The 25,360-nt window shown below is 57.3% G+C and overlaps 1 protein-coding gene across 1 annotated transcript in view; it reads right to left on the bottom strand.

Annotated features, from left to right (window-relative positions):
- Positions 1-6,817: 6,817 nt before the first annotated feature.
- The window catches only part of PGAP2 (post-GPI attachment to proteins 2), a 33,592-nt gene continuing 15,049 nt past the window's right edge, over positions 6,818-25,360 (bottom strand). Inside the window, exons 5-6 of the mRNA XM_065417492.1 lie at positions 7,443-7,551; positions 6,818-6,976 (exon numbers count right to left, since the gene is read on the bottom strand). Of these exons, the coding sequence (XP_065273564.1) occupies positions 6,846-6,976; positions 7,443-7,551 (240 nt within the window). The 3' untranslated portion in view covers positions 6,818-6,845. The remainder of the gene's footprint in view (positions 6,977-7,442; positions 7,552-25,360) is intronic.

Genomic DNA, 25,360 nt, shown 5'->3' with positions numbered 1-25,360 from the left:
CTGCTGGTAGGTGGATTTCAGTGGAAGTTAGGAGCCGAAATACCTTTGAGAATCTGGGCGTGAGCTCTGTCAGGCAGGGACAGGCGGTGTTCTCTGCTTGTACAGCTCCTAGCACAGTGCGGGCTTGGGTGGCGTAATGCAGAGAAATAGCAGGGATGGGAAAGCCAACGGTGCCTGTCTACACTAGTGCTCCCACTTTTGCTATCCCAGTGGAGGAAAGGCCTGAGGGCAGAATTTGGCCTCATGAGCATCTGAATATAGACTTCAGGCATCAGCCCAGGAGGGCAGTGACAGAACAGAATGCTTTCCCGTTTGATTTGATAGCTCGGAGACACGGGGGGGTATGTCTACATGGCAAGTAAAAACCCACAGAACTGAGCCTCCGAGCCCGAGTCTAGGAGTGAGGCTCATGCGAACGGACTAAAAATAGCCGCATAGACACTGGGGCTTGGGCCGGGGCTCTGAACCCCGGGATTGGGGTGAGCTCCACAGCCCGTGGTCCAGCCCCAAAGGCCGCACAGCTGTTTTTAGCGCTGTAACGCGAGACCCACAAGCCAGAAGCTGTAGACCTGGGCTCAGACTGGCTGCCGCGGGTTTCTGCTCGCTGTGGAGATGTACCCCCCGTACCTCCCGAACTATGGCGTACTGCTCGCTCTCAGTGGAGATGGCTAGTTCAGGGACAGAACCAGCCAGAACCACAAACAGGGTGTGCTCCGAGCAGGTAACTTAGGTGCTTGCTACCTACAACAGCGGTTTTCAGCCTTTTTTCATTTGCGGACCCCTAACAAATTTCGAATGGAGGTGCGGACCCCTTTGGAAATCTCAGACACAGTCTGCAGCCCCCCAGGCGTCCATGGACCACAGAGTCAGTGTCTGGGGATGTTCACAATGCCGTATAAGTCATGCATGCCTGGGCAGGCTCTGGCCGGGAAAGAGTTTTCCCAGCCCCTGACAATTTTCCCACTTGGATTCAGGAGAAAAAGTCAAAATCTGGAAAGTGTTGACAAGCTGGAAATCTAAAAACTTCATTTCAAAATGTTTCCCCGTGATTGAACATATCTATTTACTAGAACTAGCTTAACTGTCAAAACAAAAAGTCATTTTGAGCCTGAAAACGGCAATTTGTCATTTCAAAAATGTCCAAAGGAAACGTTTTGACAATTTCAAAACTTGAACTTTTTTTTGAGTTGAAAAATTCATCAAAACTGAGGCAAAACTGCAAACAAGTTTCAGTTCTGACAAAGTGGCATCCCCCCCCCCAAATAAAAAAGCCTCATTCAGTGAGGGGGATTATGGGTAGGGTCTCCAGGATCTCGATTTTAGCAAGGATTTTGGAAAGTGACTCGTGGTTCTGAGTGTCCGACTGGGGATAGCTCAAGGGGGCCGGCTATCAAAAGATCAGTTTTGAAGATCTGAGTCCACACAGGCCATTCATAAGCCACACTGCTCACGGATCACCACAGCGCACGGATGGCCCAGCACTTGGAGGGAGGTTTTTCCCTGGACGCGTTGAGGCGCGGATCTGGGGGCACCAGCGCCAGGTGCCAGGCTGAGATAGGTGTGGTGGACGTTCCATAGAACAAGATGGAACAGATTCTGGTCTTGGTTACATCAGTGCGTGACTGGGCCGGGAGGGTCACAGGAGATACCTGCTACCTGTCTGCGCCGAGCAGACTCTCTCTGCAAGCTGCCGGCTTGGAGAGTGGAAACTGGTCAGTGAATCAAACCCGCAAGATGTCACAGGACGATGATGTTAGACTGGCCCCACCCAAACTGACAAGTTTTATCAAGTGGAAACCAGGCAATTCCTGGAAAATTTCTTGCATCTTAGGGCAGTGAGGTCTAGTAGTTAGAACCAGGGTTCCTGGCTCTGCCACTAAGTGACTCTGGGCAAACCATCGAAACTTGCTGGGCCTCCATTTCCTGAAATGCAAAACAGGGATCTAGCTTATTTATTCTGCAGGGAGAACAAAGCCGACCTGTTGGACTGGAGCGGGGAGAAAACACACGGAGGAATAGCCAGCCCAAGGCAGTGCAGAAAAAGGGGCCAGGTCATGATTCAGCGACCCCTCAAGAGATGTCTGAGTGAAGAGGAACTGGACGTTATGCCCTGGCCTCTGCTGTCAAGGTGCTGAGAATGAGCAACACTGAATGCCTTGCAAGGGGTTTTCCTCCAGTATTCTCAGCCTTTCCTTCCATCTCGTTCCCTAGCTTATTTATTATGCCTGCCACCATAGTACCCAGGGCTTTGATTCTACGGGTCATGGGCCATACACTCGGGATGCATTTGACCCGGTAATATTTGCCTCACTGAGAGATTTAGCAGGCAAAATTATTCATGTTTGTAAAGCACTTGGAGATAACAGATCCATCAGGGGAAAGGTCCCCGCACGCCCCCAAAGGAAGATGGGAACATGAGCCCAGGGGCAGGACTGGGCGGGTGGGAGGAGCCAAGAACATTGAAATAAATTGACAAAAATACTCAGCATTTTATTTCATCCTCCAAACCAATGAAAATATACATCCGGCAGTACCATGGCACAGAGTGTGTGTGATCCCCACCCCAGTAGAATACAGGGTGATGGCATACAGTAACGGATGATGCGCACGGCGGATTCCACTTGCAAGCAGCAGCGGCTGGCAAGAGAGGGCCGCGCCGGCAACTCCAAAATGCCCAGGAAAATCAGGAAGAGAAATTGCGACGATTAAAGCCAAAGAACCGAGCAGACTTTATCCCAACCCCAACCAGCCCTCGCAGCCCAAGGCAGGTTCACTCCTGGGAATGTTGCTTGGACATTCTTGTGCTTGCCGCTCTCAAACACTGCACTGGTCGTCGGAGGAGAGGGGGGGCTGACTTCTCCCCGATGAGTGACCGAGAGTCACCATGTAGGTTGCAGCTGATCTCCCCAGCAGGGCTCTGAAAGGGCGCTTGGCAGAGAGCAGAGGTAGGTGCCCCCTCAGACCTGCGAGAGGATAACCTGGCCTTTCCTCACAGACCAGTCCCGGCTGTCTGATGGACCAGAGCTGCGTTCCACCAGCGCTAGGAGCAGGAAAAGCACCAGCTGAAGGCACCCAGCATCTCCTGACCTTCCCAGCTGGCTCCTAGACCATCCCGCATGTTCTGCTGGGGAGGACCCAGGATGGCCTCTGCCTGGTTGCAGACACATCACCCAGGGTCCTTCCCTATTTCGGATGCCCTGTAACCCTGCCACGGGGCCTGTTCTCCGTACTCCACTCCCCCCACAACTCCATGCCAAAGAAAAAGGAGAATTAACAAGCACGGGGAGTGTTTCTAGGTAGAGTTTCCCATCTGCTGTTACTTATCAGCTGTGTCCCAAGGAGGCAGCTATCGCTGAATGATTGAATGGCCGTGTTCTGTTCTGGCTTTGGCCAAAGGGTCTTGGCTCGTAGGACCAAGAAGAAGGTGGTGCCTGACGCAGCACCCTGCTAGCTCTGCTCAGCCAGACATTCTGGGATGGGTTTAACCACCTCCCTGGCGAACCCCCTTGGGGCAGGCTCCTGTCATCTCGGTGAGTCTGCCCACCGGGCTCACCCCTCACCCACCCCACACACGGCCATGTCAATGACTTGGCAGCCATTCCATCCCTTGCCCCTCCCCCTTCTGCTCCCGGCCCTGGTTTCCTCTCCCCTTCATAACACAGGCAGGCTTCCTGCTCCGCCCTTCGATCCTCACGAGGCCTAAACCTACCCTCTGAGCCCGGCCCACTCCCTCTGTATCCTTCTCCCGGGTATTCCAGTGCCTTTCCCAGGCTGTCCCCCTCAGGCCTGGGAGCCCCTCCACGTGCCAGCCCTCCGCCCCCTCCTGGCTCCCAACACATTTCTGACACGAAGGTCATTGGTGTTAATTCACCAGGCGATTAATCTTCTGCTTTGCTGCTGCGGGACGGCCGGCCAGCCAGTGCTCTGTATCCGAAGCACAGGGTCTGTTTAGGTTGGATGCAGAGTTCTTATGTTTTGGACAGCACCAGGCCATCGGCTCCCAAGAAGCCAACCAGCGATGGTGGACTCTACTCCAGCTCAGGGCAGTGGCTGGCAGAAAGGGCCAGGCTACGGGACACAGGGCCTTTAGGTGCTCAGACACTGCAGTGATGAGATTGGTAGGAATATCTATATCGTACGTAACAGCTCTCGGTCCCTGGTCTGGGTCTGGCCCAGGTTGGTTGGGACTGAACGTCACTGGTAGCCAATGGCTCTTTGGTGGGGCTCAGTGCAGATCTCCACACCACAAAATCCACCACACAACGCGCCCTTATTCAGAGACAGCAGACTAGGTCCAGAGCCCAAACTTCCTTGGAGGGGGTCACCTGCAGGTCAGGGCCGAGGCACGTTGGCAGAGCAAGGGAGGGAGCAGGCCCTGGCACTGCTTGGCTTGGATCCCGGCTCGGGCGAGCAGCAGCATCTGGTCCCTGGGGCTCTCACTCCAGCCGCACTAAATTCACACCTGCCAAAGGAGTCAGAGCGACGCTACCCACAGCCTTTGCCACTGGCACTGAGCCTGGGTCCGATGCAGCTGGGGAGATGGAACCGCCAGAATCTCCCAGCTGGCCCTTGCCTGCACCTGGGGCACCTGCACTGAAATGGACACGACCAGGGATCTGGGACTGCCCCCTCTCCCCAAACCACGTGGAAACCTGCCTGGTAGCATCACTCAACAGCCCCACGAAAAGCCACCGCTGCCTGGAGGCGGGCGCGCTAATGGAGGTGGAGCACTGCTCTACTCAACCCACCTGGAGAGACTTTGGGGCGGTCTCATAAGACAGGGGCTTGCCCACGAAGGGTGGGCTCTCGTAGGTGCCGCCGGGGTGATGCGCTGTGCTTCCAACCCTCCAAAATAAGACCCTGTCCTCCGCGAAATCCAGGAAGCTACAGCAGTGCCCCTCCAGCTTCCCCTCGCTGATACTGTGTAAATCAGGAGCCGCTCCACTGAAGCCAGTGCAGCGACCCCGGTGTAGCAGGGAGACTACGGCCCTGTATATCCTGGGATTACAGCTCCTCTTCCAAGCAGCCAGCCGAGCTGCAGTGACCCAGGCGAGGATGGGAGCCAGCTGTGCACAAGGAGACCAGTGACGGCCCTGGGAGGGTGGTCGAGGAGATACCCGTCTGGCTGGGCTGGGCTGGGCTTCGCTCCTTCCCCCCTGGCTTCACCCTCTGCGGTCGTGCCTGGTCAGCTGGAGGCACCGCGTCGCCGAGAGAGGGGCCCAACCTGGAGCCCCACATCCCAGCGGCACAAGTTCGGATCCAGACCCGGTCTCTGCAGCTCAGACCTGCCTCAAGCACTTGCTCACGCAGACGGTTCCTAGGAGCCAAGGGGCAAGATTTCCAAGAGGAACTAGTCATTGGGGAGAGGACGGGGGGGGGGGGGGGATCTTACTCTTTTGGGTGCTCAACCTGAAAGGCCTTAAAGGGGATCATCTCTCAGAAGCCAGGTGCTCTGCACTTTGGGCTTCTGGCCCACTGAAGGTTGAGCCCCCTCCCCCTGCAGTCACTAGTCCCACCTGTGATGGGGGCATATCCCCCCCATCCTTGGCCGCCCAGGAATTACTCAGGCTCTCTTAGTGTCCACTCTGTATAATTTATTCAAGTCCCCTCCACCAAACCCCCCCACCCCGCCTAAGCTCTACGACTCTCTTGCCTTCAGCCCCTGTTCAGCAGGGCCCCGGGAGGAAACCAGATCTCTCTTCCTTGGGATCTCCTTTAATCTAGGCACAGCTCTAGCCCCGTCTCCTGCCACCCCAACACGGCCTCCCTGCCTTTTATCCAAGTAATTCCCTATCTCAGCCCGCCTCCCAACCTGATTAGCTAATTCCTCCCTACCTCCTCAATCAGTCGTCACACGGGAAACGATCAGAGTGTTGGCCCATCTGTCGAGCCTCAGCACTCTGTCACAGCACCTTTGGAGGCCTTGGCCAGGGATTGTGCAGGGTGAACAAAGCCGACCTGTTGGACTGGAGGGGGGAGAAAACACACGGAGGAATAGCCAGCCCAAGGCAGTGCAGAAAAAGGGACCAGGTCATGCTTCAGCAACCCCTCAAGGAGATGTCTGAGTGAAGGGGAACTGGAAGTTATGCCCTGGCCTCTGCTGACAAGGTGCTGAGAATGAGCAACACTGAATGCCTTGCAAGGGGGTTTCCTCCAGTATTCTCAGCCTTTCCTTCCATCTTGTTCCCTTGAAAGGGAAGCGGAAGTGGGGGTCAGGAGCTCAGCGGAGACCCTCCCTCTGGAGAAATCCTGTTCCAATCCCAGGGCCACAGCAAGGAATGTCCACTGTCAATCAGCACATGACTGTTACCCGTGGTGGTTCCTGCCGAGAGTCTGGGGCTACGGCCAGAGCCCTGGTGAGGCAGCAGGTGCGGGAAAGATGCTGTGCTGAGTCGGGCGGGGCAGTAAAGAAGATCCCATCCCTGCATCAGTCGGCCTTGCAGAAGAAGGATTCCTAGCCACACGGACCAACATCTTACCCCGTCGACTCACCTGGGTCCTGCCCCCTCGGCTCCCACTAACTGCTCCTGTCCTGGCACTTGAGAGGAATGACAGATCCATGGAGAGGCTGCTGTGTTAGTTGTGCGTAATCATCCCACTCCCCTACAATCCCCACCCTTCGGTATTTTTGGAGGCATTTTTAACAGGATCCTGGCCGCAGCAGCGCAAGCACAGGGAGGTCCTGGCGATGTCTCAACGAAGGATGCTTTTGGTTTCCTCTCAAGGCACATCACGGCCCTCCCTGCCCAGCGTCGCTCCCAGGAGCCGGTAGCTCATCTGGCCCCAACACTCGCACCAACTGCAGGACTCCAGAGGCCGTCGGCAGCACGGGCAACGAGGCCGCCCTAGAAACGTTTGTCTTCTGGCTGGGAGCTGACCACCAGCTCTTTGTTGCCAAAGTCCCACCAGGCGGTCATGTGGAAAGCCATGTTGGAAAGGACGACCAGGTACTCCAGGAAAGCGAAGATGGTATAGGCTAGGAGAGGAAGGGAGGAAACCCATCAGGTTAATGGAGGAAATGGGGCAGAGGAAAGAGAAGACCCATGAATGCGAGTGAGACCATGTCTCTCTCAACGTGTTAACCGAGCCTATGGCACTACGGGGACTGAAGCCCGTTCCAGCCCAGCCCGGCGGGGTAGGACAGGAAGCCGTTACTTTCTGATGGCCAGTCTCTGATGGCGGATCTCTGTCCATAATCTAGCAGGTGTGCGTCTCCAGCACCACACCCACTGCAAAACACAGCAATGCTGGCAGCCTTCCCAGAAAGCCAAGGCCTGAGTGGGAGCTGGAGGAGTCTGATTGTATCCAGAAGGGGTCAGCAGGCGGGGGCAGACGCACGCTAGCAGGGAAGCGAAGGGAAAGCGGCCCCTGCTGCGTCTGCTCTTTGATTCAGGAGAAGGTTGTGATACGGGGCCCAGCGGCTGGGTCCTCAGGGACCTTACCTCCGGCCTCGCAGTACCAGTTGTGGTGGAAGTAGACGCACACGGCCAAGGAGAACGTGACGAGGTTAAAGAGGAAGAGCAGCAGCTTCCACTTGTAGGACTTGCGCTCCTGGAAGAGACCGACAGGACAAGGTCTGACCCCCAGAAGCTGGGTTAGAGGAGTAGCCCCCTCCCCTTCCCATACCACTCCCGGAAGTCTCAGCAGAGACCTCCCACACCCTTCTGAGAGGCCATGGCCTGGACCTCCGATCCCTGAGCCTGCAGAGGCAAGGTCCTGAGCCCCTGGAAATGGTCCGCGCTGCACGGTTCACACGGCAACCCCCCCACGGCCTCTCGGCAGAGCCCAGGCATGACAGCGCAGCTGGCACCCATTAGAACAGCGCCCCCACGTGGTGGCGACTAAGCTCCCATAAATGGCACAGAAAGCTGCCCGCACAAACAAGCAGAGCCACCCCCCTTGGCGCTGTGTCCCTGCTAATTCTCTGCCATCTTCTCCAGCTGTGCACCCCTAGACTCTTGTAACAGTCACCATCCTACCCGGCAAGGATGGATCCAACGCCACCGACCAATTATCCTGCTGCCTTACAATGTACAATAAATACGATTTTCAAACAGGTGAAGAACAATTTTTTCCTGTGCTGCTCTGCCGGGAGCTGGAGCTCAGGGCTCTGTTTCACCTGCGAGCGCTGATCCAGAAAGAGGGGCACTCTAGCAGCGAGCTAGGGTTAACACCAGCTCTGACACTGGCACATCGTGTAGCCTCGGGGAAGTCATTTAACCTCCCTGTGAAGTGGATATAATACTTATTTAATCAATGGGTGGGTGCGTGTCTATCTGCAGGTCATTGGCCTCTGCAGGAAGGAATCAGGCTGCTCAACCACGTGTCATAGGCCCTATACTGCCAACAGCTAAAATAGATTCTCCATTAGCTCCAGGGGTTGGTGCCTGTGCTTTTGGAGGGAGAGTTTGCGTGCCCACAGCATGCCTTGCGGTGAGGAGTGGAAATCCTGCTGGAGGTGCCCATGGATGTTACAATGCTCCCCCCCTGCTCCCACTTTGGTTACCAGCGCCCCCACTGCTGGATCCTACCCCTCTGCAGGCGGCCCGGCTCCCTCGGCGTTGAGCCCAGCCAAGGTGCAGTGGGTTCACCAGAAGAAAGCAGGCTGCCGTGGCTGCTCCTCCCCCGGAGCCGTGCCCCGCTCGCTTGCCACTGGGTAGGGGAGGAGGAGGAGGAAACCACACCAAGGAGCAGAGCTGGGGCGGGTGCAGAACCGAAGGCATTTCACAAGCAGCACAAAGCGCCGGGGCGGGCTCCTCCTTCCCACCCCTGAGGAAGGGGTGGGGCCACGGCTGCTCCATAAGGGGTCTGCATCCCCTGACACACACATGCAGAATCTCCGGGGGGGGGCGGGGTGTCACAGCCTGACTGCTCCGGGGCCCTCTAGCTCCACTGGTAGCCTGCAGACCCAAGTAACTGGCCACGTTCCCAGAACACAGGGGTCCAGTCTGCCAGGCTCTGAAAGGTGCAGCCATGGGAAACGCGGGCAAGCTGGAGCAGCCCCAAGGTCCATCCTGGCCTCCTGGCCCCGTCGGTGTCAGCCCCAGACACCTCAGAGAGCCACGGACCTGCCTGTCCGCAGGGCACCTCCCAACCCCCCAAGAGGTGGAGGTGAGTTTAAGCCTGAAGCAGCCAGGTCAGGGGAACGCTGCCTCTCCTTGGGCAGTGAGAACTCCCCCCCCACACACATTTCCCATCTTCCTCCCCACACCACTCCCCGCCCCCCAAGATCTAGCACTAGCTCTCTCCTCCCTCTCACGCTGCCCACAGCCAACCGGGGGACGCAGACCCAAGACACTGGGCAAAGGAAACAGGAGTCATATCATATGGAGATATACCTATCTCATAGAGCTGGAAGGGACCTTGAAAGGTCATTGAGTCCAGTCCCCTGTCTTCACAGCAGGACCAACTGCCGTCCCTGACAGATTTTTGCCCCAGATCCCTAAGTGGCCCCCCTCAAGAATTGAACTCATAACCCTGAGTTTAGCAGGCCAATGCTCAAACCACTGAGCTATCCCTCCCCGGAAGTCATCACTTCAGCCTGCCCGCCCCCTGGAAGTGCGGCTTTCCTGGCTCAGCCTTGCTGATGGACGAAGGCACGCAGCCCGGGCAGGGCATGGGATGGAGTCGGACTGGGCGCTGAGGAGGGGGCTGCTCGCACCTTTCAGAACCTGCCTCTGGACAGCCGTCACCGTGGGGGCTGGGGGGCAGCGAGAGAGACCAGGCCGACCAGGAAGCCTGTATCAGGGCAGTCGGAAAGGGGACACACACCGGAGTCACAGCTGCATTTTATTCCAGCTTCTCAGCAGTGGGAGGGGATTTTCCTCCTTTCTGAGGTTTCCAGCACGGCAGAAACTCCAAGCCATGGGGCCTGCTGAGAAGTAGGAACATTCAAATCACAGCATCAGAGTTTCCATGATCCCACCGAAAGCGCGGTAGGTGCTGCCAGCCGCTCTCAACACACAAACAGGTGACGCCGGGGAGGAAAACCCCCAGAGGAAGGATGGGCTTGTGGTTAATGCACCGGCTGGGGACTCAGGGGACCCGCGTTCAACCCCCTGCTCTGCCACAGACTTCCAGCGTGACCTTTGGCCTGTCACATTCTCTCTCAGTGACCCAGCTACTTAATGATCTTTCCTGGCCTCTCCCCTCTGTTCAGACTGCTGGGGCTGTCTCTGACCGGTTCCCCATCGCTCTAGGGGAGGCTAAGATGTCACTAATTCCTGCATCATCCCCCCAGTGTATTGTCCTGGTTTTACTAGACAAAAGAATCACGTGAAAGATACTGGGCCCAATATAAGCGCCGCTAGGGCAGGGCTGCACCAGACTCTACTTCCTTGGCCCTCCCGTGAGTCCTTCCAAGAACGGAAGGCCCTACGGGAGAAGTTCCGGAGCTTACCTAAGGCAGGTGGCAGAAATCCAGGTTGCCCCACTCTGGCTGGCGCCCATCCCTAACCAGTAGGTCGCACTACTTCCCAGCCCCACACTCCACATCTGCTAGGTCCCCGTCCCCCCCCACGCCCAAGCCTGCTACTCGGGGGTGGAAGATGCTCTGAAATGGGACTCAGGCTGCTCCCCATCATTGGGAACAAGAGCGCTTCCTCCCCTCCCCCCCCGAGGAATCCCCAAATTCCCCCAAATCCGGGCCTGTGGCAGGAGGATACATTCCCCTAGTGCAGAGGTGGGCAAAGTACGGCCTGCGGGACTGTCCTGCCCGGCCTCTGAGCCCCCAGCCCCTCCCCTGCAGCCACGCCACCGTGCGGGCAGTGCTCTGGGCGGCTGGGCTGCTGCGTGCTCATGCAGGACAGAGCGGCGGCGTGTCTGGCTCTGGCCGGGAGGTGCGGCTCCAGACATGCTGCTCTGAGTGGCATGGTAAGGGGGCCGGAGCTGGGGGGTTGGATATGGGGCAGGGGGTCCTGGGGGGCAGTCAGGGGACAGGGAGCGGTTGGATGGGGCAGAGGTTCGGGCGGGGGCAGGGAACTGGGGGGATTGGATAGGGGGTGGGGTCCCAGGGGGCCTGGCCGGGGGCAGGGGTGTGGATGGGGTCGGGGCAGTCAGGGGACAGGGAGCAGGGGGCGGGTTGGATGGGGCAGAGGTTCGGGGGGGATGGGGGGAACAGGGGGCATTGAATAGGGTGGGGGGGCTGTCAGGGGGCGGGGGTGTGGATAGGGGTCAGGGCAGTCAGGGGACAGGGAGTGGGGGGGATGGTTGGATAGGGGGTGGGGTCCGGGGGGGGTTGGGGGCGGGAGGGAGCGGTCAGGAGACAAGGAGCGGGGGGGTTGGATGAGAGGGGAGTTCTGAGGGGGGCAGTCAGGGGGCGGCGAGTGGGAGGGGTCAGGTAGGGGGTGGGGACCAGGCTGTTTGGGAGGCACAGCCTTCCCTATCCGGCCCTCCATACAGTTTCGCACCCCGATGCCCTTGGGCCAAAAAGTTTGCCCACCCCTGCCCTAGCGGCAGAGCTCCCAGCAGCAGGGCTGGGGAGGAGGATGGGATTTCATTTGAAATGAACTGTCGCAAACAGGGGGGTGGGGCCGGATCGCCTGAGTGCCAGGCCCACATGTGAAATAACAATGAGCCCTACAGGCAGCAAGCGATTACGTAAAACTTCACACAGGAAAAAGCGGCTCACAAACCACCTTGTTTTCATACAGGCCCCTCTGACAGCGGAAACGTGACTTTTCTGTAGGCTAGCAGCAAGAACAAACAACCGAGGGCTCATTAGCTCAGCAGCAGCTCGCAGCCCTTTGATCCCAAGCCCTGCAGCCTCTACACTGCACAGGGACTGTGGCTCCACCCTTCCGACCAGCAGAACCCAAAGCTTTCCCCTTCGGGGATTTCTGCTTCTCAAGGCACGACACCGCTAAGAGCTAAAGGCCAGAGCTCAGACCTAAAAGGCCACTTGGTCTGTACCAAGGATCGGGGATGCTTCAGCTCTTGATCTCACAACAGCCAGGGAAAGAAGCACCAGCTGAGAAGTTTCTCTAGCCAGCAGAAGTTTCCATCCCTGGGGCTTTAACCAGGTGACTTCGCTAGCTCTGCCGCTAGGTCAGATCAAGTCTGGTCGGTACTTGGACGAGGGGCCCCCAAGAAATGCTCGGGTGCAGCAGGAAATGGTGACTGTGAGTCAAGGGGTCTCCAAGGAACAAACCAGCCCCCAGCAGAGGGGAGGAAAGACCCGTGGTTGGCTGTAGATGCCACTTTCCCCGAGGAGATATCCACCCAGAATCCCGACCACCCTGCTGCCGTTAAAGATCCCGGTGCATTTCCCGTAAGAGTTGGCAGCTTAGCTCCAACGTGCTGGTCAAACGGCAGCTCAGGCGATTCCATTCCGCCTCCCTACATTTCCTCTGTCGTTTCAATTAGACAAGTTAGCCTGCACTTCCCGTCCTATAGCCTGCCGTGTAGCATCGCCACGTCCCACCCCAGAAGCAGCTGCATTCTAGTGGGCGGGCAAAGGGGGGCCCCAATCCCTGCCTACGAAGTCTGGGAAGCATTTAAGGATCTTTCTGGATGACAGGTGCATTTACTCCGACAGGAGGTACAAACTTCCTCCTCTACCTTGTAGAGACCTCACAGCATTCAGTCATTTTAATACCCTCACGAGAGCCGCTACGGACTGTACCAACGTCACACGCGGGCTCCTGAATCCCAGTGCTGGAGCTCGGCCAGCTGCCACTCTTGCGGGCCGCCCGTCACTGACAGCCAGCATTGGGCACCATGCTGCTGAACGGCCTTGGGCTGGTCCAGACCAGCCTCGGCATTAGCAAATAACTCTGCCTCGGGCAGCGCCATTGTAATTATCTGCTCGCCTCTGGGAGCCTGGCTCGGGCTGGGCCCAGCTCCGAGACTCACCATGTTTCCCGGCGGGGGTGGGGGGTGGGAGCGTGGAATCTGACTCAGATCCCTGGGACAGGGTCATTGTAGTGCAATTGGCTGTCACTAGATGCATAGGAGCAATTTGGGAAGGATGGATGGTCTTTTGGCTATCATGAGATCTAGGTTCAAGCCTTGGCTCTGCTCCAGTCTCCCTGGGAGACTCTGGACAAGTCCCTAAGGGTCTGTCTACACTGCATTGTACACCCAGGTCTGTGGGACCTGGGCTTGTGGACTAGGTGTGTCCAAGCCCATGCTTGAGCATCCACACTGCACTGTAAACCCAGGTCTCACAGTTGTGCTAACGTCCACACCGCACTACTCGGAGTCGGGTCTGCAGCTCGGGCTGTGTCCACACTGCAAAGTGCCAAGGCTTGCACCCGAGTCAGAGCAGGACTCGGGCTTTGATCCACCCACGAGCTGGGTCCTAGGACTCGTTACTGCACCACTGCGCACGTGCAGAATTTATGTGCCCTGCAGATTTCTTTGCTTTCCCGCAGAAAAATGACTTTCTGATGGTAAAGCAAAGGGAAGCCACAAGAGTGGTCATACGACCTTCCCCAGCAGTATGTTTTGGGTGCCCAGGGCAGCTGGCAGAGAGGTAAATCACCGTGGTGTACGGGGCAGGACTGGAGAAGATCTGGCTGGTGGCTCTTACCCTGCGCCAGGCTCAGCGGCTAGTCCCGGCTGGGCTGGAGAGGACGGAACTTCCTCTTCCCCTGCACGGCATCTGGGGCCGGGTCAGACCCACCCTGATTTCTCTCCTGGCTGTAGGAAGCTCTGCAAACTCCCTCCACCCCTTGTGCTTCCTGCACCCGTCGCTCCTCAGCTGCAGGGGGAGGGATCCCTGTACAGGGAGCTGCTCCTCCATCCATCCAACCCCCTGTGCATCCAGACCCCCTCATATTCAGACCCTCCTGCCGAGCTTCACCCCCCCCCGCACCCAGAACCCCCCCTCCGACGAGCCCCAACCAGCTGCGTATGGATTCCCACCCCACTGAGCCCCCCTCCCCCAGCATCTGGAACCTCCCACTGAGTCCCCCACACCCAGACCCCCCTGCCGAGCTCTATCGCCCCCAGACCCTCCCCGCTGAACCCCAACCAGCTTCACCTGTCCCCCCCACAGAGTCCTATTACCGTTGCACTGAGAACTCCCCGACAAGCCTCTGTGCATCCAGATCCCACCCCGCACCCGGATCCCCCACGTTGCTGCCTGCACCCAGATTGCCCCGCACAGAACCCTCTCAACCCACACCTGGATCCCCCCACACTAAGCCCCTCCACACTTGGATCCTGCCTTGCTAAGACTGCCTACCTGCACCTGACACAGAGGGGCAAGGCTCTGGGTGTTTCTGGGCAGGCCCGGTCCTTGCGCTGTGTCAGGGTTGGGTGCAGCCTCACCGCTGAGTTTGTGTCCCGGGGGGGGGAGCTGCAGGGTGATCTCCCACTTCTGTGCAGCCAGTGGCCTGTGCTCCCCAATGCCATGCTGGAGCCTCCACATTTATTTGCTCATAAAATGTGCAGAATTATGCAGAATTTTAAAATATTGTGCCCAGAATTTTTAATTTTTTGGTGCAGGATTTTTAATGTTTTGGCGCAGAACGCCCTCAGGAGTAACTGGTGTCCCGAGTGCTTGCTGACCTGAGTCAGACTGAAGCATGTGTGGACAGATGTGGGGCTTGGGCTCAAACCTGGCTTGGCGTGCAGTGCAGGCACGCTCAGTCTGTCTTGGCCTCGCGTCCCCCATCGGTACACTGGCATCAGCATCCCAGGCGTTGTGAGGACACATTTGTTAATGCCCGCGAGGTGCGCAGACAACACAGGGACGGTGCAATACGGCCCTGGAGGAATTTGGGTCTCTGGATCCCGTTGGCCTGACCTCCTGTACCCACGTTCACTGCAGAAGGCCAAAGCGTTTGCTGACGAGCCACGTAAGATCCTGCCCCGGACGCGCTTTGTAAAATAACCGCCAGCCCTCAGGCGCTCAGCGTCCTGGGGGCTGGTTTGTTATAGTCTGAGATGAGAGCTTTGAGCTCCGATCACACCCTGCCTGCTCCACTCCCCCCTGGCTGCATGGAGACCGGGCCAAGGGGGCAGCTCTGATGCCGTCGCCTTGGGGGAACCGCTCCTCCGGGGATTTCGCTTGAGGAGCGGACGGGGACCCTGGCTGAGAGCACGGTCTAGAAGAGCGAGAGACAGAATGCGGACAGTGGGGGGTCAGGGCTGCTGGGTGGATAAGCAGCCACTTCCAGGGAGGCACACAGAGGCTGAACCCTCCACCGGCATGGGTGGCATCAGCGGCACGCTCCCCTCACTTCCCGGAGCCGCAGGCTCTTCCCGGAGGACTCCGATGCTACTGGTGCTCAAGGAGCCCAGAGCCCAGCTGGCTTCAGCCTCTCCTAAAGGCTCAGCCCGCAGTGCCGCCTGCTCAGGAGGTTGCACGGGCCGCCAGCTCGAAACTGCAGGAAGTCGAACTTGCTCAGTCAGTCATTTCAGCTTCCTACTTTCCCCCTGGCGAGACGGCAGGGAGCGACGCCGGGCACTGGCCCCACGATGCCAGCTCACTGTCCCGAGCAGCTGCCCTCGTGCAGCGGCAGTAGGTACCCGAACGCGTGTCTGGGCCAGGAAACCACAGCCAAGTATATTTAGTCCAGCCGTTTGCACACCTCGAGCTGAGGCGTGTTTCCCATGCGCTCAGGAGTTAGTCAGCAGCAAGAGAGCAGACAGCTTCCTCCCCCCAGCCCAGAAAACCACAGCCCCATAGCCACGCGTCCCTCTCCTCCAGCGAGCGCAAAGCCCCCGGGCTACCTGCCCCTCTGCACCAGGCTGGACAGGACAACGGGAAGCCCAGCGCCGCGTCGCTCCGACCTCCCCATGCCAGGGTCCTGGCGGCCCCCGTGTCATCTCAATCCCCATCACACAGCTGCTCTGGCTGCAGCAAACCTTTGGGCCTTTAAACCGGCAGAGACCGTGCCCCCAGTGTGGGCTGCTCCGGTTTCACCTCTTAGCCATCCCAGAGCTCCTCAGCTCTCACCCTCCAGCCAAACTCTTCAAGGGACCCCCTAGATCTCCGCCGGGAAACATTCCTCTCGCGGGAATTGCAGGATCCTAGAGGCATTTGTCTGAGCGCTACACACTTCAGCTCTGTCTCCAGCTCGGTTTGCGTCTGCACTTTCTGCACCGGTTCCCATGTGGTGAACACGAGGACAAATACAGCTCCTGTGCTGAGAATTTCTGGGGGATATTTATAGCTGGCTCATCTCAGTGACCAGCAGCAACGCTGCGGGCTGCACTTGCTGTGTGCTGGCTGAAGGTATCCTGGGGAGTGTTAGCACAGCCACAAGTTTGGGTGACCCCGTCCATGGTTCTGATACAGATTCACAGCTCCGCTAGGCCATACGGGTGTGAACAGAGCGACCTTCTGTTTGCTTACTCCTATGTGAGGAGTACTATAAAAATGCCTGAGGAAGATTGATCCTGTGTATCATGCCCCTTTCTGCTGAGCTCAGGGGACCCTAGAAATGCACTTTAAAGACTATAAATGCATCTCACACCCATTTCTCTACCTATAGATCTGGATGTACAGAGCAACTTCCGTCAAACAGAGCTTTTAGGAACTGCTTCACCCACCACTGAAATGCGGCCACCTCTGGGGTTGAGCTTGGTCGCTACTGAACAGCTGCGCGGCAACACTGCAGAACAGTAAGGGAATAAGATGACGAACGGAAAAAGCAGGAGTAAGTTTAGCTAGCCGGATGTCACTGCAGTTTGGCCAGGACACCAGGGTTAACACACAGCAACTCTTGTGTTTTGGTTTTGTGTGTCTCTGATACAAGGCACCACCCCCATCACATTGATGCACTAGATACAATTTGGGGGGCTCCTGGTCAGGGGATCTGCTGGAATCAGCGCCCAGATGGCGTGGCCGCAGCACAGCAAACGATGCATAGCAGAGTGGTCTTCCAGCTCCCCCTGAAGCTGCAACAGGCCTTGGCACGGAGTCCCGCTAACGGAGCCGGAATCAGAGGATAAGTAGCCAGAAGTTCCTGGGAGGTTTCACAGCAGAAAGCGCAGAGCGTGGTGACGCCAGCTGCTGCGGAAGAGGGGAAATGTGTCTGCACGTGCAGAGACACACACAAAATGAAATGAGCACGGCTGACTGCATTGCTGGTTCGCGCCTTAGGGGAAAGCCAGGCTAGGCAGGAGGGCTGCAGAGGACACATGCCGTGAAACTCGGGGAAGACTTGGGAAGATGCAAATGTTGGACCAGAACCCTGGGCAGTGGACAGATGGGGATGAATGGCTCCAAACTTGTCTGCTCCCCTGACCCCTCTGCCTGGTCTCTCCTTTATTCAGCCTGTTCCCTATCTCCCTTGTTCTCTCTGCACTGCCCCATGCCCGGCCGGCTCTCTCTGTCCCTCCCCGCTGTGGAGCTTTCCTTGCTAGTTCACTCATTACTGGCTGCCTCGTAACTGGAAACTGAACTCTGGTGGTTGGAGTTTCTACTTCCCCATTACAAACTAGCTCCCCAGCGCCGTCCTGCCCTTGCTCAAAGACGGTTGCAACACGAGCAGTGATGAGCGCAACGCTTTTGCAAGACCTCAGACACACACGCATACATGCAAGCACCCACACACTGTGCAAACCCCTGCAGAACCAGGGGCGTTGTACCCCCACAAATGCAAACCCCTGCAGAACCAGGGGCGCTGTACCTTGCCCCCCCACACACACAGTGCAAACCCCAGCATAACCAGGGGTGCTGTACCTCGCCCCACCCCCCACAGTGCAAACCCCAGCATAACCAGGGGTGCTGTACCTCGTCGTCGTCCCCCACACACACAGTGCAAACCCCAGCATAACCAGGGGTGCTGTACCTCGCCCCCGCCCCACACACACAGTGCAAACCCCAGCATAACCAGGGGTGCTGTACCTCGCCCCACACACACACAGTGCAAACCCCAGCATAACCAGGGGTGCTGTACCTCGCCCCCCCCAGTGCAAATCCCTGCATCACCAGGGGTATTGTAGCCTCTTACACCAGCACTGAAATTGGCCCCCAGCACATGGGATACGGGACCTGGAGGAGACCCTACTGGCCATTCCTAACCCTGCTCTGCCCTTCGAGGCCTCCCGTTCCTGTCCCCCACCCCAAGCGTCCACGCACAACTCCAAGGAAATGCCTTTATTCAGTGCCAAGTCTCCCTCTTGTGCCTTCCAGCTGCAAGGAGGAGAATCGCCGCTCGTTTGCCAGCCCTGCGCCCACTGAGTGACGCTTGGCGAAGGGGGCAGGCTCCAGGCGCTGCCCCGGGAATCTGACTCCAGAACCTCGGTGCTTTCTGATCAGTTGCGGCTTCCCCTGCGCTGGGAGGTGGCTTATGTTAAAATCCCATTCGGGGCTCTCGAAGGCAGCGAAGAGAAGCACCCCAAGAACAAATGGCTGGAAGTTAACATCAGGCAACTTCAAATGAGAAATAAGGCACCGACTTTTCATAGTCCGGGCAATTCGCCCTGGGACCAAAGTCCCCGGGGAAGGGGCGAAGTCTCCATCTCACGCCTGTCTCTGGAAGATGCGTGAGCCGAACCCAAGCCCGCTGGGCGCAATGCCGGGGTAACTGGGTGAGATTCTATGGCCGTCAGGGGGTCAGACGGTAGCCCAGCGGATTCCCAAGCAAATGGTGCCTAGGAACTGGCTAATAACTAGAGCGGCCTGGGGCCGCTGCGCCCAGGAGGGTTTCTAAGTGCGAGGGGGTGGGGCTGGGTGGGAATACTCCCTTGGAGTCCCAAATCGGCACATCCAGCCCTTCCCTCCTGCGGGGAGCTCTGCACCTTCCCCCTCCAACCATTGCTACTAGCTGGTTCCTGCTCCCCTGCCCGGAGCTCTGTCCCCTGCAGCAGGCCCTCCTGACGCCCAGCCTGCTGCTCCGGCCCAGATCGCCGGTGGAGGCCAGAAGCTGTCCTCTGCAGCCCCTTGGGGTGGGGGAAGAGAAGCAGAGAGCCCGATGGTGGCCCCAAGTTTGCAGTGGGAGGGCAGCGCTGCCGTCAGGACGTGGGGCCACCTTCCTGGCACGAGGAGTTTGTCTGGGTTTTCCCCCCAGAAACTCCCACGGTCAGAATTTCCTACCAGGTCAGCAGCTGCTGCCCCAACTTCTCTCTAATCAGTGCTGAGACTGGCAGTTCCAGCCCCGGCGCGAACGGCACAGCCGGGAAGGGAGGAGGATGTGGCAACACAACGGCTGAGCTCTCCAGCCAAGCCGAGCCCTCCTGCCCCCTGCAAAATATCCTGCGTGTGGCAAGAGACAGGCCCAAGCCCCAGGTTCCAAGCCTTTGTCTGGTGCCGGCTCGGAGAGGCCAGCCGAGATTGGCAGAAAAATCCCAGCGTGCCCCCCCACCCCCACGCATGGCAGTGCCAGTAGCAGCTCGGTCTAGGCTGCGTGCTGAACTGAACGCCCTGCTCCTGGGAGCCAGCCAAAGGAAGTGCCCGATGGCCTCTCCTTCCAGCGCGGCCCAAAGGACAGACCCCTGCCCCAGGACATCAGGCAGAGCACCGGCCCGCTGCATCCCAGCAGGAGCCCAAGGATACGATGCCACCTGCTGACCAACTCGTAGTACATGTCAGAGCATGAGTTTGATCCAATTCTGGCTGGGGAGATCTGCAGGTCCGGGAGCTTTTCTGGGATCCTGTTAGCTAAGCCTGGGGGGGCTCCTCCCATCAAAAACCAAGGTCATCCCAGGAAAACACACCAAGCAATAGACCAGAAACCCCACAAGACTCGCATTGCTCGTGCCAGACAGGGCTGTGTGAGACTGCGGATGGGCTTGCCAGTGTTGCAGCGCCCCCTGCTGGTCTTGGGTGGTTCTGCGGTGCCTGTCCTCAGTTTCCCTCCTCAATACACGCGGCAGGCTTGTCATCGAACAGCATCCCGTCTCGGGGACTGGATTGTTACCATCCTGCAACTGAAAAACAGGCTCTCTGCCCAGCCCCTCGCTGGGGGCACAGCTCCTCTTTCAAGAGGTCCCCAGCTCAACACTGCCTCTAGCCCCCCCCCAGCTCTCTCCCCTTTAGAACTGGGGGTTACCCAGCCCCCCCCTTTTTCTAACCTTCCAGGCTGCTCCTTGAAGGCTTACCAGCCTCTTTCTCTCAGAGCCCAGGCAGCTAGCCCAGGCTCCTGGCCTTCAGTGCCCTGCTAAGTTCTCAGTTCTGTTTCCTAACTCCCTCCCCCCGAGCTGGGGGCAGTGCTGATCATTAAACCTGCCCGACCCTTTCAGCCCTAGGTCACCGGCCACAGGCAGGGCTGAGCCCCACTTTCCTCAAAGGGCCGGCCAGCCCATGACCGAGACCGCCTCCCAGCCAGGGCACGTTGCTGCACAACCAGATCAGTGTAGTGACGAGGATGCCCAGTATGGAGCCGGCTGGAGGGTCCTGCCCAGGCTCCAGTAGCGCCCACCGCTACGCGCTCCAGTGTGAACGAAAACCCTGACCCGTTTAGTTCAGATACATTTCATGGGAGAGAAAGACGGGTGTGACTAACCAGCTGCCCCGCTCCCCGTGTCACAGCGCCACCTCCTGGCGTGCCACGTTAACGGCAGCCAGCTAGCACCAGGCGAGTATTGCTGGAAGAGAGAAGTGGATCCGAAGAAGTGGATCCGAAGAAGTGGGTTGTAGCCCACGAAAGCTTATGCTCTAATAAATTTGTTAGTCTCTAAGGTGCCACAAGTACTCCTGTTATTTTTGCGGATACAGACTAACACGGCTGCTACTCTGAAACCTGGAAGAGAGAGTGGAAGAGAAGCGAGCACGTGTCCAGTGGTGAGCCCGGGAGACCGGCTGTCAGGAGATCTGGATTCAAACTCTGGCTCTGGGGGACCTTGGGCAAGATGTTTAACCTCCCTGAGCCGTCGCGTTCCTATCTGCTGAGCAGGGATAACGAGACGGTTCTACCTCGGAAGGAAGCTGCGAGGCTGAAGCATCAGCATCTGCAAAATGCCTTGGGATGCTCAGGTGTGAAGGGGGCGGAGAAGGGCAGGAGAGACCTTTAAGCAAACTGAGCAGCCGCCCCCCATGCATCCTATCTGGCCCCGAGGTGTGACTCCAGCTTCCCCCAGTCCGCAGAACCGCTTCCCGGAAAGGGAGAGGAAGTAGCGCCGGTGAGAACAAGTCCCTGCTGGCAGCACGCTCATCCTTAGGAGCGGCTCTCTAGATCCCTCTAACCGGAGGAACTGAAGCCAAAGGCTTTAGGTCTTTGTGGGAGGCCTCAAGTGCACCCCTCACAGGCTGTCTGCTAGATACTACGGTGATGGGCACGACAGGACAAAGATGTTCACGGACCACAAGCACAGCCGGGGCCTGAATGCAGACCAAGAGCATTTCTTTGTAAGGCTACGTTTGCAGAAAGATCTGGGCAGGCATGGCCTCGCTGTGGCTTGGGGTGTCCCCCGAGGGTCTGGCCACTTGGGTGTTGCCAGAGGTCGTGGCAGAACCTCCGTTACTAGGACTGGAGATGGACAATTACTAAGACACCGCTGGGCTCTTAGGAATAAGGAGACACGATTCTGAACGCCTTTGGTCCTGAGTTCTCCCCCCTAGAGGGGATGAGGGGTGTAAAAGAGAGGGGTAGATGAGGGACAAGGGGGAAGGATCAGGAGTGGTGTAAGGAATGCCATCATCCCCACTGCGCACACACACAGGGAGAGCAGCGTAAGCCGCCTCCCACCGAGTTTCCTAATCTTCTCGGAAGGACCTAATGAAACGGCCGAGCGGGTGACTTGGCAGATTCAGGTTTCACAACGCGGGCTCTAGAGGAGCAGCCCTGCTAGGTGGGCACCGCCTCCTGCAGGCAGGGTTAACACTGGGCAACACCCGGGTTAGACCGGGGAGCGCCTGGATGAGATGTTACCTGGGGACGCTGAAAACCTGGGTTGAAATCCCAAACTATCGGCCAACAAAAGAGACGTTCGGTGGCAATGAAGGCCACGGCTGGACGCCCCCCAGGCCCTGTGCATTCCTTTCCCCCATTATATTGCTAAAATCTGTCCATAACACACTCCAACGCTTCATAAGACTTTTGCTGCCATCTCGAGCAGAAAAAAAGCAGTATGTTCCCCAGCTTCAGTGACCGTACACTCTCACGCAAACCCTGGACAGAGCTGAATTCCTGGTCTCCTTCCCAGCTTAGGGAATTTCCCCCAAGGCTAAAAAGATCTCTCTCTCTCTCCCTCTCTCGTATTTTTTACCCCAGAAGTGAGCAGTGGTGTTTGTGCCAGGGTCGATTTGTCATCACATTACAATCTGATGCCTTTACCTCGGGGCACATGTTTTCTGTTATGGTTAAAAGTTATAACGTGCTCTAGATACCGACACGCCCGATGTTCAGGGACTCCCAACCACCGAATCAGAGAAACATAGCGCTGGCAGAGGTCATCTAGCCAAGTGATTCGCAACCTTTGTGGGCTCAGGACCCATTTGTAAAATGGCCTGTCGCCACCCACTCAATAGCCACAGTGCGAAAAGTATCTGGCTTACTAAGTATTTTTTACCCACGATATAGAACATACAAATGAATGTAACACGTACTGGATAAATACACCGGACATACCGCAGCTCCTGTCCCATGGGGCTGTGCTCCCCGCTCTGGGCGTCGCGACCTCTGGGGTTGCCGTGCCACTCAGCTTTGGCCCGGCCCCCTGATAAGTGCCACTCGTTCATATTTGGCCCAGTTGGCCCTGCGTCATCACGATGGAGGGGTGGCTGGGTCAAACCTGAGTGGCGCCAGGACGCAGTGCACCTGGTCGCAATGCCCAGAGCGGGGAGCTGAGCCCTGCAGGAGCCGCTGCTGGAGGGGGGAGGGGGGCTCTGCAACACCCCCCAGGGCCTCCCACGTGACCCTTTGACACACCCTGGTGACCCAGTTTTAACTCATAGCCCAGGGGTTGAGAAACTCTGATCTAGTCCATCCCCCTGCGTCGAGGCGGGATTCAGTATCCCTAGACCATCCCTGATAGACGGTACCGTCGGGCAACCTGCGGCCAACCCCAACCAACGGGAGCTTTAGTCTTCACTAGCTGGGGCTTTGTTCTTCGAGCACTTGCTTGAAATGAGTCACAGTCGTGTCATTTGGAAAACCTCTCCCAATATGCAGGTGAGAGTCTGACAGGGGTGTCACAGGAGGAGGTGGCTCTTTCAGGGAGCTAGTTGGGTTTATTTCACCTGTGCGCAGTGAGCCCGCCTCCCAGGGGAGGGGGATGCGAGTCCAAGATCTGCTGAAGCTGTGCCCAATGTCCTTACGGGGGCCTGTGTACCATGTGACAAGTGGCCACCTGAAGACCATGTGACTTGTCAACTCTCCATGGAGTCAAGGCACCATTTTCCATCTCAGGCAGATGCTGGTTTCTAAGGCCTGGTCTACACTATGCGGTTAGGTTGACATAAGCTGCCTTGCATTGACCTAACTGTGGAAGTGTCTTCACTTAAGAATGGCCATACTAGGTCAGACCAAAAGTCCATCTAGCCCAGTATCTTGTCTTTTGACAGTGGCCAATGCCAAGTGCCCCAGAGGGAATGAACAGAACAGGCAATTATCGAGCGTTCCATCCCCTCTTGCCCATTCCCAGCTTCTGGCAAACAGAGACTAGGGACACCATCCCTGCCCATCTTGGCTAATAGCCATTGATGGACCTATGCTCCATGAACTTATCTAGTTCTTTTTTGAACCCTGTTATAATCTTGGCCTTCACAACATCCTCTGGCAAGGAGTTCCACAGGGTGACTGCGTTGTGTGAAGAAATACTTCCCTTTGTTTGTTTTAAACTTGCTGCCTATTAACTTCATTGGGTGACCCCTAGTTCTTGTGTCACGTGAAGGGGTAAATAACACTTTCTTATTCACTTTCTCCGCACCAGTCATGATTTTATAGACCTCTATCCTATCCCCCCTTAGCCGTCTTTTTCCAAGCTGAAAAGTCCCAGTCATATTAATCTCTCCTGCTGATGTAAGCGCCTCTCTATGCCAACTTAATAACCCCACCTCCCCAAGCAGCACAGAGTCATGGTGGATGTCATTAGGTCGACGCAGTGTCAGTGTAGACGTCGCGTTGCTTACAGCGACTGTTACTGGCTTTCAGGAGCTGTCCCACAATGCCTCACACTGACAGTACAACCGATACAAGCGCGACTGGTGAGGATGTGCACCGTTGACACAAGGCGCCAAGCACGCAGACACACAAGCGATTTAGTAACCGAGGTGGCTGTGTGCTGACGTACGTTAAGTCGACATAATTTTGTAGTGTGGACATGGCCTGACCTTTGTCAGTTTCACGGCTGGGTGAAAGGAGTCAGACTGACAGCCCTGGAGCCCGAAGGCTTCTACTTTGCAGTTGTAGAGCAAGCTTCTCCCGTGGTCAGCATGCCTGAGCCGGGACCCGGAGGGAGGGGTTGAATTCCTGGGCATATCTCTGGGTCTCCCTGCCCCGCAGCTGAGGCTGCCAATGACAGGGCAATCTGTGAGCAGGATTTCTGGGATGGGGTGTGACGTTATGAGTGTAATATAATATCTCATTGAACGGTGACATGGGGCCAGAAAGAGTTAATTAACTCTCAGACTGACCTGACCCATGGTCGAACTTTAAAGACTGGTTAGGAAGATATGTAAATGAATAGAGCTTTGAAATGCAAGTCTGCATTGTTAGAGGTAGATGGGGAGATGTTTGCTCAGGGCTTCTGATGTCAGCAAACAAGTCTTGTCTATTGCTATAGCTTTGATTCAAAGATCAAAAAAGGAATGTTAACATTTAGGAAGACACTTGAGTGAAATAGTATTATTGTCTATATGTCTCTTTGAAGGTCATGATAAACTGCATATGAACTGTTTAATGGACAAATTACACTATGCTAATTGCCAGGGTGTTTGACAGACAAAAGATTAAGCTTATTCTCTCAGCCAAGAGGCTGCTGGAAAATGTATAAAAACCCTGGGACACTGTAGCGAGGCGGTCTGGTTCCCCGGCGCCCCAGAGAGGGACGAACCCCACTGGATGCCAAAGTGGGCGGAGCCAGTGGAGCTTGCGCCCGCCCCCCAGAGGTCAGGGCGCAGGACAGGAAGTACAAAAGCCCAACCCCAGAGCTCACTAGAGCCCCGGCCGCCGGAGAAGCCAGGCCTAGCTCCCGGTGGGGAGACTCCTGCAGTCTGCGATCGACCCGAGGCCTGGCCAGGCCAGCCGAGGCCTGATGCCGACCAGGCCCCGGAGAAGCTGTTAAGCCTGCCTGTGGCAAGCTACCCAGAGGAGCTGCCAAGCCTACCGCTCGCCGGGTACCCAGAGGAGCCCATGGTGCTTGATTCCGTGGAGGACACCGACCAGACGCAGGTACCTCTAGAGGGGGAGGTAGGAAGTAGCCCGGGGGCAGCCGACCCTAGTCTGGCTGCGGCACACCCAGAGCCCATGTCAATGTGTTGCGGCCAGGATCCCCACTGACACAGCAGCAGGCCATCTGTCGC

This window comes from Emys orbicularis, chromosome 1, assembly GCF_028017835.1.
Source record: "Emys orbicularis isolate rEmyOrb1 chromosome 1, rEmyOrb1.hap1, whole genome shotgun sequence".
NCBI lineage: Eukaryota > Metazoa > Chordata > Testudines > Emydidae > Emys > Emys orbicularis.
The sequence above is the reverse complement of the archived record's forward strand: the minus strand, read 5'-3'. Positions and strand labels throughout refer to the sequence as shown.